The 15,900-nt window shown below is 39.0% G+C and overlaps 2 protein-coding genes across 2 annotated transcripts in view; both read right to left on the bottom strand.

Moving 5' to 3' along the window:
- The window catches only part of LOC131888352 (uncharacterized), an 18,121-nt gene extending 16,413 nt beyond the window's left edge, over nt 1-1,708 (bottom strand). Inside the window, exon 1 of the mRNA XM_059237194.1 lies at nt 1,500-1,708. Coding sequence (XP_059093177.1) covers nt 1,500-1,616 — 117 coding nt within the window. The 5' untranslated portion in view covers nt 1,617-1,708. The remainder of the gene's footprint in view (nt 1-1,499) is intronic.
- Nucleotides 1,709-4,061: 2,353 nt separating this feature from the next.
- LOC131888347 (ATP-binding cassette sub-family D member 1-like) lies at nt 4,062-15,893 on the bottom strand. The gene is made up of 9 exons (XM_059237187.1): nt 15,227-15,893; nt 14,296-14,443; nt 12,993-13,320; nt 9,428-9,588; nt 8,901-9,128; nt 8,601-8,798; nt 8,342-8,528; nt 4,683-4,879; nt 4,062-4,611 (listed from the first exon to the last, which is right to left on the bottom strand). The coding sequence occupies exons 1-9, from the start codon at nt 15,805-15,807 to the stop codon at nt 4,429-4,431; spliced, it is 2,211 nt and encodes a 736-aa protein (XP_059093170.1). The 5' UTR covers nt 15,808-15,893; the 3' UTR covers nt 4,062-4,428.
- Nucleotides 15,894-15,900: the final 7 nt, after the last annotated feature.

Below are 15,900 nucleotides of genomic sequence, written 5' to 3'. Positions count from 1 at the left end.
TAAGTTTGGCCACACCATTTTCCCCTCAAGTGTCTGTGTACAAACCCAAGTTGGGGCAAGTTCCTACTTGGGCAAGTTAAGCACCGGACTACTTGCCCTGTCGGTGCTTGCTTCACATCAGTAGTGTAAAGTATTGGAATTCTAGTTGCGTTTTCAGGAAAAGTTTGAGTTTTTACCAAATAAAGCAAGCAGGATCAATGTGGAAATGGGAGAGCTCCTATATTGTGACAAACCGAGAAGATTGGATCTATACAATATCTAAAGGAGGTTCAACATGTATAATTTACTATACATATTTAGAAGTGTCCATGAGCTTTGTCCTCAACCAGATTTTTTGCTCAATTGTGGTGATTTTAAAGGTTTAAAACACTTTTGAACCCTCCACCTTCCTGGCTAGTCAAGACAATGTGGTTTCCTTCAATGTTCCATTTGCCCACCACCACCACACGCACCCAAAAAATGTGTACCTTAGTTCTTCCAAAGATAGGGTCTTGGAGTTTCTCTTCTTAAGACACACAGCCCTTGATGAGTTGTGCCAAAGTTTTAATAAGAATTGATGCGTTTTTCAGTAGATCAAGGGCTCTTAATTAACGGACTCTACGAGATTGGGAATCAAGGAAAAGCACTTTGTTCAGGTCGCGGGGGGCCTCTTCATGACTTATATGATGCCATGTCAAGTGTTTCACAAGGCTCCAATATAGTCCCTCTTCTTTCCATAACATTTCAAAAGCTCAGTATTACTCATAGCATGTCTCCAAAAGCTGACGATGCAAAATTAGTTTGTGCAGGGTATGGTCAAGATTCCACAGATAGTATCACGATGCTTACTCTGTATGTGTCGATTGTCCAGTCACATCTTGAGTATGCTTGCAAGAGCTCAAACAAAAGGTCCGAAGATATTTTGAGAGAAACATTGAAGAAATGAGAGAGTTCTCGTATTCGGACAGAAAGGTTGGGACTGTACGGTATTCAAAAAAGTTAGGAAAGGTACGTTTTCAAAAGCGTTGATGAGCTTTGTCCCAATCCAGGTTTAACGGTCAATTGTAGCGATCGTAGAGGTTTATTACATTGATTACAGAATGCACATGTTATTGAAGTGAAATTTTAAATGAACTATACCTTGCAACATAAACTACCCGGAATTGTAATTGAACGTCTTAAAAAAGAACTCATAGGCCCAAATCTTTCAAGTGAACCCCTCAAAATTTGTGGTGACGTCATCATTCTTTTGCCGCCATAATGTCCCCATTAGTGCCAATTGTTATACAATTATCAACCTGGAGCCTCTTATGTAATTGTCTAAGAATTAGATAAATAGGACTAGCACAAATATGAAACTCAGAAGTGTTTATCCCTTCAGCACAGCCATTTCAAATTTCATATGCATCAAAGCCAAGAAAGATTACACAAACCCTCAAAGCCTTGGACATTTTGAAGTTCAACAATAACTATCGTAAAGTCATAAGAAATAGTGCACATATTAATATAACATCGCATACCTTTTCAGCCCCGTTTTTAGAAATCGGTCGTCTTTGTGCTTCCACTCCAAAATGGAACGAACAACCAGACATTATCCACAACACGGTTGGAACCACAATACAATGTTTATCAACCATCTTCCTTCGAGAATGAACTTTGGCCAAACAATTCTCAACTGAACTGGTCGCGTTATTACATACATCCTCGAGTGCAAATCATTCATGATTATCATGTACTCTGTATTACGTAACTAAAACCATCTTGGTTGAATACTTGCTATGTCCGGACAAATTTTGAGTAACTGAGTCGGGTGCAGTCCGAACATCAAATCAGGATGAGTAAGCCACTCGCAGTTGACATTGGTTTACTCATGACACTCTATGGTGTGAAAGTATGATGGTATCCCAATGGAAAATTAATGGTCGCTCTTTCCCTTCATCCTTCATCCATGACTCCAGTCGCGTTTCGAGGTTCTTCGGTCACGCTGAGCTTAAAGTAGGCCAAAATGTGACTCAGAATTCAGCTGGCACAACAAAGAAGGTGGCCCGATAAGACAAGGAGGAAACGCCGGTGGTTCAGTTGCCATAACTTAGATCTTCCTGGCTTTGCCTATCAGGCTATCTCGGAGCTCCTTCCTGGTGTTTGTTGTAAGTAAATTGTAATATTAAGTGAACTTTTCATGCTATTGCCAATAAGGACTTTTATGATGAGTGTCTTCTATATTAGGCTCATAAGTAGGGTTGATGGGGAAAGCTTTCATAATAATGGTCCGAAGTGCTCTGATGTTTTGGGGCACTCTATTACTTCCTTGTCATTGACAAGTCACTGTAAGTTAGGGGCGTTTGCTACTTAGTGCAAACAATGATTCTCATTTAATGCTTCTAATTCAAATGGTGTATCGTACATTTGAGTGGAAGTTTGTTTATAAAAGATTAACGGAGATATAAATTTTGAGATAGAGGGTGGTCGATAACTTGCTAAGCCACGGAAATGCTTACACTCACTTACATTGATTGCTACACGCCTACACCCATTATGATATACTGGATAGCGCAAGATCCGAGGATGCCCAGAGTCTAAAAACAAACTTTCATTTAGAAATGATCTAGTAGTCATTCCATAGATGATTCATGTCAGTTTTATCTGATTCCAACGGACTCGATAATTGATCTCATTTTCATGTTTGCTTTATCTCTATCCGACAAAGGCTTAGAATGTTGTCAAAATGCATTTCAATTTACTATTTTGGGAATGCACTAAAAGAGTTCGGGATTAGTTCCTAAGGCTTGGTACTCCACGTAAAACAAGCAAACATACAACTATTTGCATAGAATTCCATCCATTTTCTGAGGTTGTTCGAAAAAAAAATCCTGTGTTATTTCTCATTTCAAGTCCAACTATTCTAGTGTGAACGCCTTTTCGCCATAATAAGGTCAAATTATGAAGTGTTGTAAAATCTCGTTGCAAGAACTTCGGTCATAGGAACAATCCTTAAATAAGTAATGCTCGAGCTAACCTACGACCTGTAGCTAGCTAAGAAATGAACAGAGTTTGGGTTCAGCGAGAAAGTGGCTTTTATTCATTAGAAGAATGGCTCAATATAGAGAGAAAAGGTTGCGTCTACTGTGCCTGTTCCATGCCCCTAAAAAAGCTTCTTTTTTGTTTCAAGCCAATCTGGCCAAATAAGTATTTTTTCAATTAATAATAAAATGCAATGTGTTTCAAGATTAATATTGCCCCCGAAAAAGCAGAGTTCATGTATCAGAACAATCCGGATGTATTAACCTTTTGTATTTTTTTTTTGGTTTCCTATATCCGGGTTTCTCTGTATTACTGTGATTAGTAGGGATTGGCAAAAGTGCAAAGCAGTCAAGTTAACGGAAGGAAAAGCAATAAAAAAGGCAAAGAAGGCAAAAAACCACAAAGTGCAATCTAGTGTTTAAAGTGGCTTTTTCTGTAAAAAATGTCGTTTTTTGATTTTGGCAATAGGTGAAACTGACTTTTTCGCCTATGTGTATATTAGCGGAATAGCTTTTTATCCAAAAGCTGGCATACAATTATCATGCTAATAAGTGCCAATTTTAACCAAAAAAAAGAACAATTTTAGGCTGAACTTGAAGACTGTGCAAAATAAAGGTAAACAGGAGAGAATGAAGGCGAGATGTGTACAAAACGTGGCTTTTTTGACCAAATTTATTTTACACTTTTTGCTTTCCTCAATGATTAGTGCCAGGACCTAAAGATATTGGTGACCTTATTTCGTGGAACAAATCTTGGCTCTTTCTCACCGTTCTTGCTCTGACCGTTTTATTTGTACGTCTACTGTAATCAAGAAAAACATCTATATTGGTACTCTTTATTTTTTTACCCTTCATTCTTAAATCACAGGCTCCTCTTTGTTTGATCTAAAGACCTGACCGTCACCTAAATTGGTTCAATATTTGATCGGTTGTGGTCAACACATTCAACACTAATGAACATATTAGTTTGAGGAGAGATCCCAATGTGTATGATACACTTAAGTGTCCTTTGTTCAGAAGTTTAAACATTTTTTACCACCAATTCCTCTTTCTCTCTTCAAGGGGAAAAAGATCAAGCGAAGCCACCATGTCGTCGGGATACGACGTGGAACACGAGATCTCACTTCTCGTTGAGCACATGAATCGGTTGGGCTCCCCTGCTACCACTGGGGAGGTTCAGGTTATTTTCAAAACTCTATTTGACGACGATCAAGTGGCGAATTCCTTAGAATCCCTTTGTGGAACATTAAAGGCTGCCAAGAAGAAGAAGATCGTCTCCTACGAGCCCGAGCTTTTGCTCCAGGGTGTGAGTGATAATGTTGAGATTACCCTGCTCAAGAGATCCGCCTGAACAGTATTTTTGGAACAATAACAATTTATACCGCAAGCAGTCATTGAATGCCAAATAAACTTGATTAATGATTGATTATTATTCATCGTCCAATTGCTCTATTTGATCCTCCGTACCGATAAGAGCGCACACCTCCTTGTAGCGACTTTCCATTTTGGCAACACTGGCCAATTCTCGCTCCAATTTTTGCTTCTCATCGTTGAGGCTCAACATGGCGCCAGAATCCAAAACATCCAAGTTCCATCCGCCTTCGCCGTCAAACTGGAAGGTAAGTCTTTGCTGGAGCCCAAAGAGAGCATTTAAAAGGCCAAGTTGACGGCCTTTGTACTTACCTTTAGAATGTGGGTATGGTATTTCCACAATGATGGCCTGTGCGTTATTGTCAGGAGGGTGATATTGGACTCCTTGGCAGCTTCATACATGCGGCCTTCGACGTCAATGCTCACGGCAGAGGTGCATTCATCCAAAAGTGCGAATTGGGGCTTGTGGTAGAACAAACGAGCCATGCCCATTCGTTGTTTTTCACCTCCTGACGACGCAACAAGTTGGGGATAAGAAAAAGTTATTGAGAATTTGTAAGGCGCTGTCGACCTGATTTTTGCCAAAAATGGAAGACTCGACTGTTGGGGAAACCTTTTATACATCCGGCATCCTTCTTGTCGGGTCGCATCCACACTTAAAATTCACTCAGGCAGAAAGCAGGTGATGGTCAAAGAGCAAAACCATTCATGAAGTAAGGACGAGGGATTTGTGTAGACAATTTTTTTCCTAAAACTTAGTCATCCAAAGACGAATGTGAAGGCCGTGACAATTTTATCCACTTTCCAAGTTCCATCCACGTTCAAGAGGTAATTGAGGCTTCTTTGCCTCGTGAATGGCATACTTTATTTAAAGTTTAACTATCAGCAAGTTCTCTAGAGGCCATTTCCTGACATTAAGCATACTTAACATACTCGGAATTCATATTAGGATGCTATTTTTACGGCAAAACATGCAAATAAGTAAGATTTGATTACCATGCTATTTTTAGACCTTTGAAGACAAGGCTTAACAATGTTGATAGAGGTTTATTTGTTCCATTTAAGGTCACATCCTACTGTCTACAAGGAGGAAGGCTCTTTTTCAGCTCTAACGTTTGTAATCAATCATTGCGTCCAATTAATTCGACTTGAGGTTCCCTTTCCTGCAATCTTTGGTTGTTGCTCATTTGTTCATAGGGATCATCAAATATCCATTTCATAAACAAAAAATGAAACTTATAAGACAGCAAAATGAAATATAGGATCATGGTTTCTTTACAAATAAGATCTGAGCTCAAGGGTTAACCTTTCAGAGAAGAAGTGTCTTTTTGCAATATATTGACTCTTTTATCCAAGGGAAGACAAGGGCAGACATTCCCTAATCTTGAAAAATTGGGCAGCTTCTGTTTGCAGATGTCGGCTCTTTTTCGACGATTGTTGAACGTTTGGTAGTAAAGCAAACAAGTAAGCTTGAACAATAAATGCTTGAGAAAATACTTTGGCTTGGTCCCCAATTGACTCTTTTGAATGGTCAATCCATGAATGACAAAATTGTACTTTGAGCCATAGTACACTCTTGAAAATGATTTTGGTTTTGAATCTTACTGAGTGATAGACCATTAATCTATCTTCAATAAAGCCAAAAGTATTAGTTCATCACTTCTCAGCAGAGAGTTTGAAAAAGACTAAAAATAGTCAATATCTACAGAATGTCAAACATATTACCATTTTGGAGCATTTCTTATTATTATGAGTGGTTTGCTCAAACTTCCCACAAATAAACGATTTTTTTTGCAATGACCAGGATGCCAAGGCTTAATGAGGTTACACTGCCGAAAATGCACTAGATTTGGCCAATCTATAAGCTTCCTCGATCTATTTTTCGTTACTGAACACGCCATATTTTGACCCTTAGGAGGAGGACATATTTTAAGAAATGGAGATAAGGTTTTTTCAATTTAGTTTCCACCAAATAATCTGCAATTGACTAACACTGCTTGTTGGTTTTTTATGCATGGATGCAAAAGTACAAAAAAACACTGAAACGTAGCCCCTTTTTTGCAAGTTGCGTTTTACTTCGGAAAGACGTCATTCCAAAAATACATTGAAAACCCACATTTTTTTCAACTTTTGCTGTACTTTTAAAATAGTTTTGTTCTTTAAAATATCGTAAGTCGCGATACCCTGCCGTGCCATTTTGGCACAAACGCAAAATATAAACATATTTTCAAATGATCGAGTGTGGGACATCTGCCCGTCATTTGAGGTTTCCTTGAAACAATTCAGAAACGACAATTTTCCAAACCTTTTTTTTTAACTCTTCTGCAATGTTTCGACGGGTTTTAAATACTTCATTGAATACTTTGCCATTTTGGAGTGAATATTTACTAGATATTTACGAACGAACTCTCTTGTCATCAGTTACCCGTTGGGATCGCGTTCAACTTTTGATTCATACTTTTTTACTAGTTGTCGAAAATGGTCTCTTGGTCTTTTACAGCTGTCTGAGTGCTTAATACCAGAGTAACTCAGGTTCGAGCAAACAAGTTTGAATTTGAATTTAAAAGCTCTCGAGAATCCAAACTAGTACATTGAAGTCCAGCCTTCTTCTTTCTCGAGCTCCTTCATTGTTGAATTTGCTAAACTCAAATATTCGTTGGGAGTATAAAAGTGATGATCCAGTAGCCTCCTTTTAGTTAGATTTAGACATTTTTTTTTTAAATCAAATTACCTGATCAACCCCACATTCAAGGGCTGGCTAGATCTGCCAACTCTAATTCGTTGGTTGATCAGATATTATATAATGAATACCTATAAAGTTAAGTCAAATGAATACGCTTTTCGTTTTGAACCGCTGGGGATTCCATTCTCAGTAGCGTTAAGGAAGTTCGCAAAAATATATATTATTAAGTCATCTTTTTATCCGTTTGCTCCCGTACATGTCAGATCCGGCAATCTGGATTGATCCAGAGTGGATCAGGCCATTTGGACCTAGACAAAAAGGACCTTTTGTGTCCCAATCTTCTCCTTCACCTCAATTCTTTCCTGTAAGGATACTGGCCGCTTAAAGGCCATTCATCTAAGTAGTATGTACTTCAGAGCCCTCGTAGAATTGGCTCTCGAATGAATCCCACAACGGGCGTTTCGTTGAGGAAGAACCCTGATTCCTTTTTCCAAGACCTTAGTACCTAAGATCTGGAACAAAAACATGTAAAAAGCAATCGATGTGGCTTCTTTGATAAATGGCAATATAAAAAAACAGCTAAATAAACGTATATGAAGTGTAGCAAAGGCAACTAATGAGAAACTGAATACAAATAGTACAATTTAAATGTCTGGATCATACATTTTCCGCCATTTTATTTACTTTTATGAAATTGTGTGCTAAAAAAAATTTGCTAACCCCGATTCAAAATGTGATTCACAATGTTCCTGCACTAATATTTATGTGATGCATTTCCTAACGATCATTCCAATAATATTCTAGAGTAAAATTCCATTCAGGGATGCACTATCTTTTTGAACATACCAGTTTGTCACGTTACATCGGTAGTTATAGAGGATATTACAGAGCATTTGAAAATGATTCGTGAGGAAGAGGCCTACTCAACCATTGGTTCTTGGACCAAAAACGCTTAAATGTCAACCCACAAAATGGTTCCATCTCAGTCAAAAACTTCTTGGCCTTTTTTGTAATGTTTCTTGAAGGCTTGACATTTTGGGGTTCTTCCGCTTCCGGGTTCGTAGTTTTCTCCAAATATTGATATGGTTTAAGCAAGAACCAAAGTAGTCTGAATAAAACTAATTAAAACATACAAAAATTGCTTTTAGTGAAAGATGCTCCCATCGTTAAGGGGCAAGCAAATAGAGAAGGACGTGACAAATCTACCAATCTTCATGAGAGACCGACAAAGCACTGAAAAGATGAATGCCCCTACTCCCTTGATTGTCTAAAAATATTGCCGACCAACCTGATAGAATATCCTTCCAGTCCTTGATGTTACTCCATCCACCCTCTCGCGTGACAATGTGTTTTAAATGCACAATGTCCAAAATAGATTCCAAGTCATTGTCGCATAAGCCCTTGGCCCTCATGTCTGACAAGGTGTCTGGGTAGATCACTTGATCTCGCAACGATCCCACGGACATGTATGGCCGCTATAAAAGCAATATCAACCTGACAAAAAAATACAGGCAATGATCCCTCCTTGAGATGGCTTGATTGTCTACCTGTGGGATGTAGAACATGGACGAGAGCGGAGGTTTCCTCAGGGTTCCAGCGTACACAGGCCACAGTCCCGAGATAATACGGAACAAAGAGCTCTTTCCGCATCCATTGGGACCACTGATCAGCAGATGCATCCCTGACTTCACTTCCAACGTGAGACTGGGAACCACAATATCACAATTGGGGGTCACAATGGGAACCTAGTGGGAGCAATCATGAGGAGGGGGTCATAGGGGGCTACGAGAGTCGGAGAATCCCTGAGGAGTGTTTCCGAGCAATATTACGTTACAACCAACACTCACGTTTTCTAGCTTAATGGTGCTCTTGTCGGCAGTATGAACGATTTTCCCTCGAATGATAGGAACTCCATCACGGAATTGGAGAATATCAGAAAGTCCGAGCTCAAGTTTTCCTTTCGTCTTCAGTGCAGTCGAAACGGCAGTTCGTTGGTATTTGCCCACGGAACAATCTTCAAAGACTTGGACCAGCGTGCTCACTCGCTCCGTGTACCCGGCCAACTCCACAATTTCCTAAAATCGATGTTCAATGAAGCGACAGACTCAAGAAGTAACATGAAGACGAACCAATGTGCCTAGTATTTGTGGCATTAAAAGAACTTGAGAATGCGTCAGTGGCTTCAAGAAGGTACATTATCAACCTCGTCTTTGTAGGCCAACCATCAACCATTTCAAATGAAGCTCAAGCTCACCGTTTAAGCAAGTCAATGTAATCACTCTGCCCTTTGCTTGGCACTTAATCTAAAAGCCGGAGTCACCTTCTTAGCAACCCCAATACACTCAGCTAGCCTTAATTAAAGTGACAAGTCCACCTTGTAAGCCGTCATGAGCCTCTCCATGGCATCAGCTCCGGAGGACAAGAGGTTCTTGGCAGTGGCGTAGTACTCAGTTCGGTCGGAAACAGCGCCTTCCCCGCCCATTTTGGATTGCTGACTGGTCAAGATGGGTATGGCGATGACGACCATGCCAGTTCCTGGAATCAACAAACGCACATTCACAGAGACTGATTGCGAGAGAGTTCTCAATCCCTTGAGTGGTTTGATTTCAAAACAACATTTCCACACGAAGAGATCAGTGGATAAGTAAGTTTCTTGAAACCTGTTACGGACACAAATATTCCTTCTTTTCTTGTGCATTATGGTAGACAACAGGGTTAAGCTGATTTAGAGTTTGGCCGGGCGTTTTTGGCACTGTTTGCTAATAAACTTGCACGTATAAAAGTCGAGGACTAGTATGAATCAGGGCTTCCTTAGATTTTTAATGTTGTCCATTCGTAGGTGTTTTTTGTTGACTATTTATTGCTCAATGTTTTTGCATTCCGAAACGTTCACGTAAAGTTGCCCACCCTTTTTAAGAGAGATATAATTCCAGATTGTCAATCCGTTTGATTTACTTTCAACAATGAAGGCGAAAAAGAATGTTTTTCTCCTTTTCTGTGAAAGGCTATTCTACTGTATTAGGAAATGGTGAAATGGATCGCAACCATTACCGAATGGGAAAATACATTAGCCTAAAGCACGTTATGGTCCAATGAGTGCACTTCTTCCTGGATGCCCTGGAACTCGTTCCTTTCCTTCTGAAGGTCAGACAGGCGAATCTGTTCGAAATAAAAGAAACTCGCTCATACGACAACGTCAAAATATCTATCATTATTTTTCGCAAAGACCACAGGTATCCTCGTTGAAGAGAAAGTTTTAGGAACTCAAAACTCGTTCCAATTCGAACTATTTACCACACAGTACCTAAACTTCGCACAAAATTTGCACTGAAAGAAAAAAATCATGAAAGAGACTGATGGGAGTCAGGGCATAGTAGCTTTTAACTACATTAAATTGCCACTTTCGTACATTTCATTACTTGTTGAAATCTGACCCTCTGCAAAACGTTTTCTGGGAAGCCTGCTCTAAATCCGGTTTGACGTCGTGAAGCTTGAATTTACATTTGATTGCAATTGCGCTTTTTGGGTTCTGAAATTTTGTCTTCAAAATCAAACAATCAACTTCGTTTTGAGACTGTCTATCAGAGATGGTAATGGACGATAAATAAGCCCTCCAGCCACAGATTGAATGATGTGCAAGGCTTTAGTCGTTCCTCTTTAAAAGGAAAGGTATTGCAGTTCCCGTTCCTTAGGCACGGTGTTACTCACAATACTGATAAAAGTTTTTTTGGAAATGCCAAGACTTGTGATAATGATTTTCGTTGCTATTGAAACAAAAGGAACAACTTTTGTAAAAAAAATCATCTTTCATCCTAGCTCAGATTAGAATATTAATCCACTTAAAACCTACAAAGAGATAACATTTTTAAGAACGTAATCAATAGATGTTGGGAGTAACCTTAGTTGCGTTTCCAACTAGAATTTTATTCAGGTCCATGATACGATATCTCGTTTCAAAAATTGCATTTTCATCAAATTTGACTACAAATTCCTCCGGTTATATCTTAAAGCAATTGCCAAGAAATATAATAATCTTTTTCTATGCCTAAAACATAAATGGAAATATTTCACTTTTCTGAAGCAGGTAGAAAACCCCGAATATAGTTTGCAATATAACTTAAAACTTACTTATTGTCAATATTTTACAATTGTGATGCCCTACTTGTCAATCGCAACTTTAATCAAGCCTAATCATGAATTTTGACAAAATTCTATTAACGTTGAATAAAAGCATCGCTAGAACGTGAAAATTAATTATTGCAAAAAGTGACAAATTGGAAAATTAAACTGTCAGGCATTGTTTAAATATTTTAGGAACATGTAAGGATAGTGTAGCTTTTGGCACTTAAGTAAATTGAAAGGCAGTTTTGCATGTTTTTGCAAGTTTTAAGCGATATTTTTTGCTCCTTTTTTTAAAAACCTTAAACAAAATACGGAAATATTATTTCTTGTCGCATCATTGAAAAAGACAATAATTTGCCTTGGGAATAACTGGAAACATAATTAGGCCATTTTTCGATCTTTTGAGGCGTAAAACGCAACCTTTAAGTTGTAATAAGTAAGCATGTGCTTAATAGAAGTTTATGAAATTTTATGTCAAAACATAACTAAGAGTATGCTTAATACTGATTGACTTCGTTTTTGACAATGATGCATTTTAATGGGCTTTAAGTGATTTAACACACTTATCTGAGCTCCTTCTAAACACGTATTTCACAAAAGTTGTTACTTTTGCTTCTTTGACAAAGAAAAACATATCTAGATGTCTTGGCACTTGAGCAAACACTTAACCAGAAAATATAACCACCGTGTTCATAGGGCAAAGAGAGTGATTAGCTACAAAAGCATTACTCGTAAGATCATCTAATGGTAGCACTCGTTAGACCTACGTTTCCTAAAATATCAAGGACCATTACTTCATGAGATCTAGCAAATGAAATTGCTGATTGATGCCAAAATGTGTCAAATGCAGACAAGTGAAACGAACCCAAAAAAGTCATGATGGAACATACTCCAGGTCAAAAAAGAATTCCTGACAACATATTACGTCACAACTTTGTCTTGATTTAGGTACTTTTTCACTTGAGAAAATGTAAGCGGTGCAAATATAACAAGATTCAAAGCCAACTCAACTCAATAAAAGAACAATCAGTTCTGCCGATTTACTGAGTTTAAAGTACTTGAAGCACATTTTTTTTAGGCATTTGTCCGTACAATTTGGCGTCTTGAAAATTTCCCTCAGCGTAAACTGTGTTGATGTTACAACAATTGTTAAAAGTCTTGCCTTTGTGAAGTTATTTCAGTTTGATGACAAAGGCATCCTCATCCACATAAGTTGTTCACGAGAGACCATTCTAATAATTGATAGTTGCCAGAGCCGCCAAAAGTAACGTTTTGACGCATTGTTTCAGCAGATCATTCTATGCCGCATCATTGGGACATTGGTACCAGCAAATAAACTTGCCTGCCGGTGCCAGTGGTGCCAAATTGGCGTTTCATACTGGTTTTAACGAAGCTGACCTTTCCTCATATAGCAATGCGAAAGAAGGGTCAGCTTCTCAAGAACGTGCTTGAAACCCCAAACTTGCATCGCTGACACTGGTTCCATCAAACAAACGAACCTGTCAGAGCTTGCCTAAACGCCCCCATAGTACTTTTTTATTTGATGTTTCCTAGAGCTTCACTTGCTGAGCTAAAATTTTACAAGTGAAAACTCTTTGCTTCCATTCTGAATATTGCAAACTCAAAACTCTTTTCTTCATTCACCAATTTTAAACATCAGAATAGACCAGACAAAATATTTTCTGATGTTCAAGTTAGCTAATCAGCAAAAAGTATTGTTCAGGCAATATTCGGAATGGAGACAAACTGGTCTGTTTTGTGAGCTTTAGCTCAGCAAGTTGATTTGCGAGCCATTCCCCCTGAAGGTACGTTCTTACCTGCCCAAACGTACTTCATGAGGAACTGTTCCAACATGACGTACCAAAGGCGTTGATTAAATATCTTCTGACTCTGGTTGACCATCGATCGATAAGCCTTTTGCAGAGCATTCAACTCCACCTCTTGTCCACCGTAGAAGGCTATTTCCTCAGCATTAGTAATAATCCTAGAATGGACATAGCGCAGGTAGCCTTTTCGGTTGGCTTCTTCTGAGACCAGTTTTCCAAATTTGGGAGATGCCCAACGAAGCACTTCGCCTGTCAGTGTGGTCACCAATGTGGTGATAATGGGGGTAGCCAGGCTATTGGCCTTTTGCATCTTCGAGAGCTGCAAGGGAAAAGGACGACATATTTGGAAATGGAGAGAACGAACCACTGCGCACTAAAAAGAATGGTCAGTGTCAATCAATGTCAAATCAATGTCGATCATAGTGGTGGGCTGGCATCGAGTTTGTTCCCATCACGAATGGGGCTGGTTCTCGTTTAAGTTATCTTGAACTCTGAGCTTGTGAAAGAATAGAGCAAGCTATGAGAAAACGTTTCAATCAATTGAGGACATGATTGATCCCAGCTTACAGGTCTTTGTCTAACATCGTAGTTCAAAATCTATAAGGAACCTTGATGAAGAGACATCACGGCGGGAACAATAGGGTAGTACTTTTCTGGTGGGTAGGCAATGGTCACACTAGATGTATTTTTTGTGTTCCATGCACTTAAGAGTATTTTAGTTGATTGGATTGAAGCAGGCAAATAGTAAATGTGAGACTTGCATTGGATAAAAGTTTGGGGAAAAAAGAGAATATAATTCTTTGCAGAGGATCTATCAATCATTACTATGGCCGGCCAAAGCTTGCATGCTGTGAATTTTGCAATAATGATGCCCACTGCAAAAAACTTAATTTTCTAAACTAAATTGTCCTTCAATACATTTGCTACGCTCTGGCATTACTGTATTTCTGTCAATGAACTGAGATTTATCTTTTTCTCCAAAAATTATGGATGTGCAAAATGCTGATCAGTCTATGAGGCAGCATGAACACGGCAAGAATCTGCTCCCAAGGGATAGCAAGTTCAATCTTCCTTTTCATCTACGTGTTGCTTGAAAGGGAAGGCAAAAATAGCCCTTAAACCCCCCAGAATGTGTTGGTGCCTATGTTTTGGAAAGTTTATTTGTAATTTTTTGTTCCAATCCGTCGAGCCAACGAACGAATTTAGTTCTTTAACTTAAAGCCTACCGTTCAACAAATTCAATCCTACTAATCGCGCGATAGCCAAGAAATGGTGTGTCCAGATCAAAACTTACCCTGAACAACTGAAACAAAATCAAAGCTGAATCCAACATCGGTTTGGAAATGTGTGAATATAAATGGGCCACCGTGGAGGAAAAAGCGCTGATATCATCCGTCAGGCAATGATCTGCATTCTCCAATCGAGAATCCAAGTTCGACACCCTGTTACAGAAACCCAAATTAGAAGGTGTCGGCAGTGCTTTGACAAATTTGGACATTGAAGAGGGAAAATAATGATGACGTCATCACAACTTTTTTGGAAAGTCACTAGAACTTTTTGGGCTTAATAGTTTTTTGTTAAAAGATTTAACTTATCCTCTCAAGGAATAGTTCATTTGATATTTTATTTTAATAAACTGCAGCATTTGCCTTGTTAACATACATGAGAAGATACTTATAAACTTTATCAAGCTGTTTCTGAACTTTTTTCGGTCCGTAGTTCTTGCAAACACTAAGGAATGTATAAGTGTTTATCCAGGAACAGAATATAGGTCAGACTAGGGTAAAGTTTTGATCAAAACTCCTGATCAACCCTTCATTCAAGGATAAGCCAGATCCACTAACACTATTTCGTTGGTGGATCAGATTCCATATTAATCTAAAGTTGAATAAAATATATCGGTTCTTTTCATTTTGAACTGTTGGAAATTGATTCACAGTAGCAGAAGGGAAGTCCTCAAAAATAGGGTTGAAATGGATTTTGTTCCAAAATGCGTCAAAACTTGAGTTAAAAGCTGTTAGCAGATCAAAGACCGATCAAAGTTGTTGATCCAACAATTCCAAACAAAAAAAAATTAGATTAAACCATATCATTAAAAATTTCACCCATCAATTAGATTGGCTGGTGAAATCATTGCATCATATTGTAACTAAGAGTATCAATGTCTTTGTACCATAAAATCTGAAACACACTTTGATCAATCAATGCAGGGTGTTCCCCCTTACCGGTAATATGTTTGGTTTTTGAAGTAGAGCTTATAGGCGTAGCCCACCAACCGTGTGCGAAAAGCTAAGGCCAATTGACTTTCGACAAATCGGATCAAGGAATTGATAAAGGTTGCCGGAATAGCCACCCCAAACCATTTGATCATCATCAGACCAAAGTTTTGAACATCCTTTTGAACGATGAACCTAACCATACGACCTTCCAATCCCGCCACATAAATGGACAGAAAAGTGCGACAAATCAGAATCGAGGTGTGCAAACTCAGCATGCCGAACTCTTTGGTCCAGAATCCAGGGATCATGATCTTCAGCAGACGTCGAAGCCTATCGGCAAATTCCTTGTTCACCGCGGGTCCCTTCTTGACGCTGTTTTGTCGAGCCGAAACGATATTGGTGGCCATCGCCGTTTCCTCGTCATCTTGGTCCTTGACAGTGGCCTTCCTTCCTTGAACCCACTTGGGATAACCAACTTTGATGATGTAGCTGAGTACGCAAGCCGTGTACACACCACGGGTAATACCCAACACCGGCAAACCCAATTTCTTACCAGATTCATCCAAGAATCTGGAGAACACCGCCATGATTCTGAATGAACGGCTTGGACTGTCCTTTGACCCCTTGAGATATTGATGTACTGGACCTCATTTTCTTTATCTTCTGAACCCCCCCACAGT

This window comes from Tigriopus californicus, chromosome 10, assembly GCF_007210705.1.
Source record: "Tigriopus californicus strain San Diego chromosome 10, Tcal_SD_v2.1, whole genome shotgun sequence".
NCBI classification, from domain to species: Eukaryota; Metazoa; Arthropoda; class Copepoda; order Harpacticoida; family Harpacticidae; genus Tigriopus; species Tigriopus californicus.
Note: the sequence above shows the minus strand (reverse complement) of the source record. Positions and strands in the feature narration are given on the sequence as shown.

Excerpts from the sequence above, each read along its gene's own strand:
- LOC131888347 (XM_059237187.1), bottom strand. The coding sequence starts at position 15,807 with ATGGCGGTGTTCTCCAGATTCTTGGATGAATCTGGTAAGAAATTGGGT. Across the intron at positions 14,444-15,226 it reads AAAAACCAAACATATTACCG|GGTGTCGAACTTGGATTCTC; the intron begins GTAAGGGGGAAC and ends TTTCTGTAACAG. Across the intron at positions 4,880-8,341 it reads CTGGAAGGATATTCTATCAG|GAGGTGAAAAACAACGAATG; the intron begins GTTGGTCGGCAA and ends TTGCGTCGTCAG.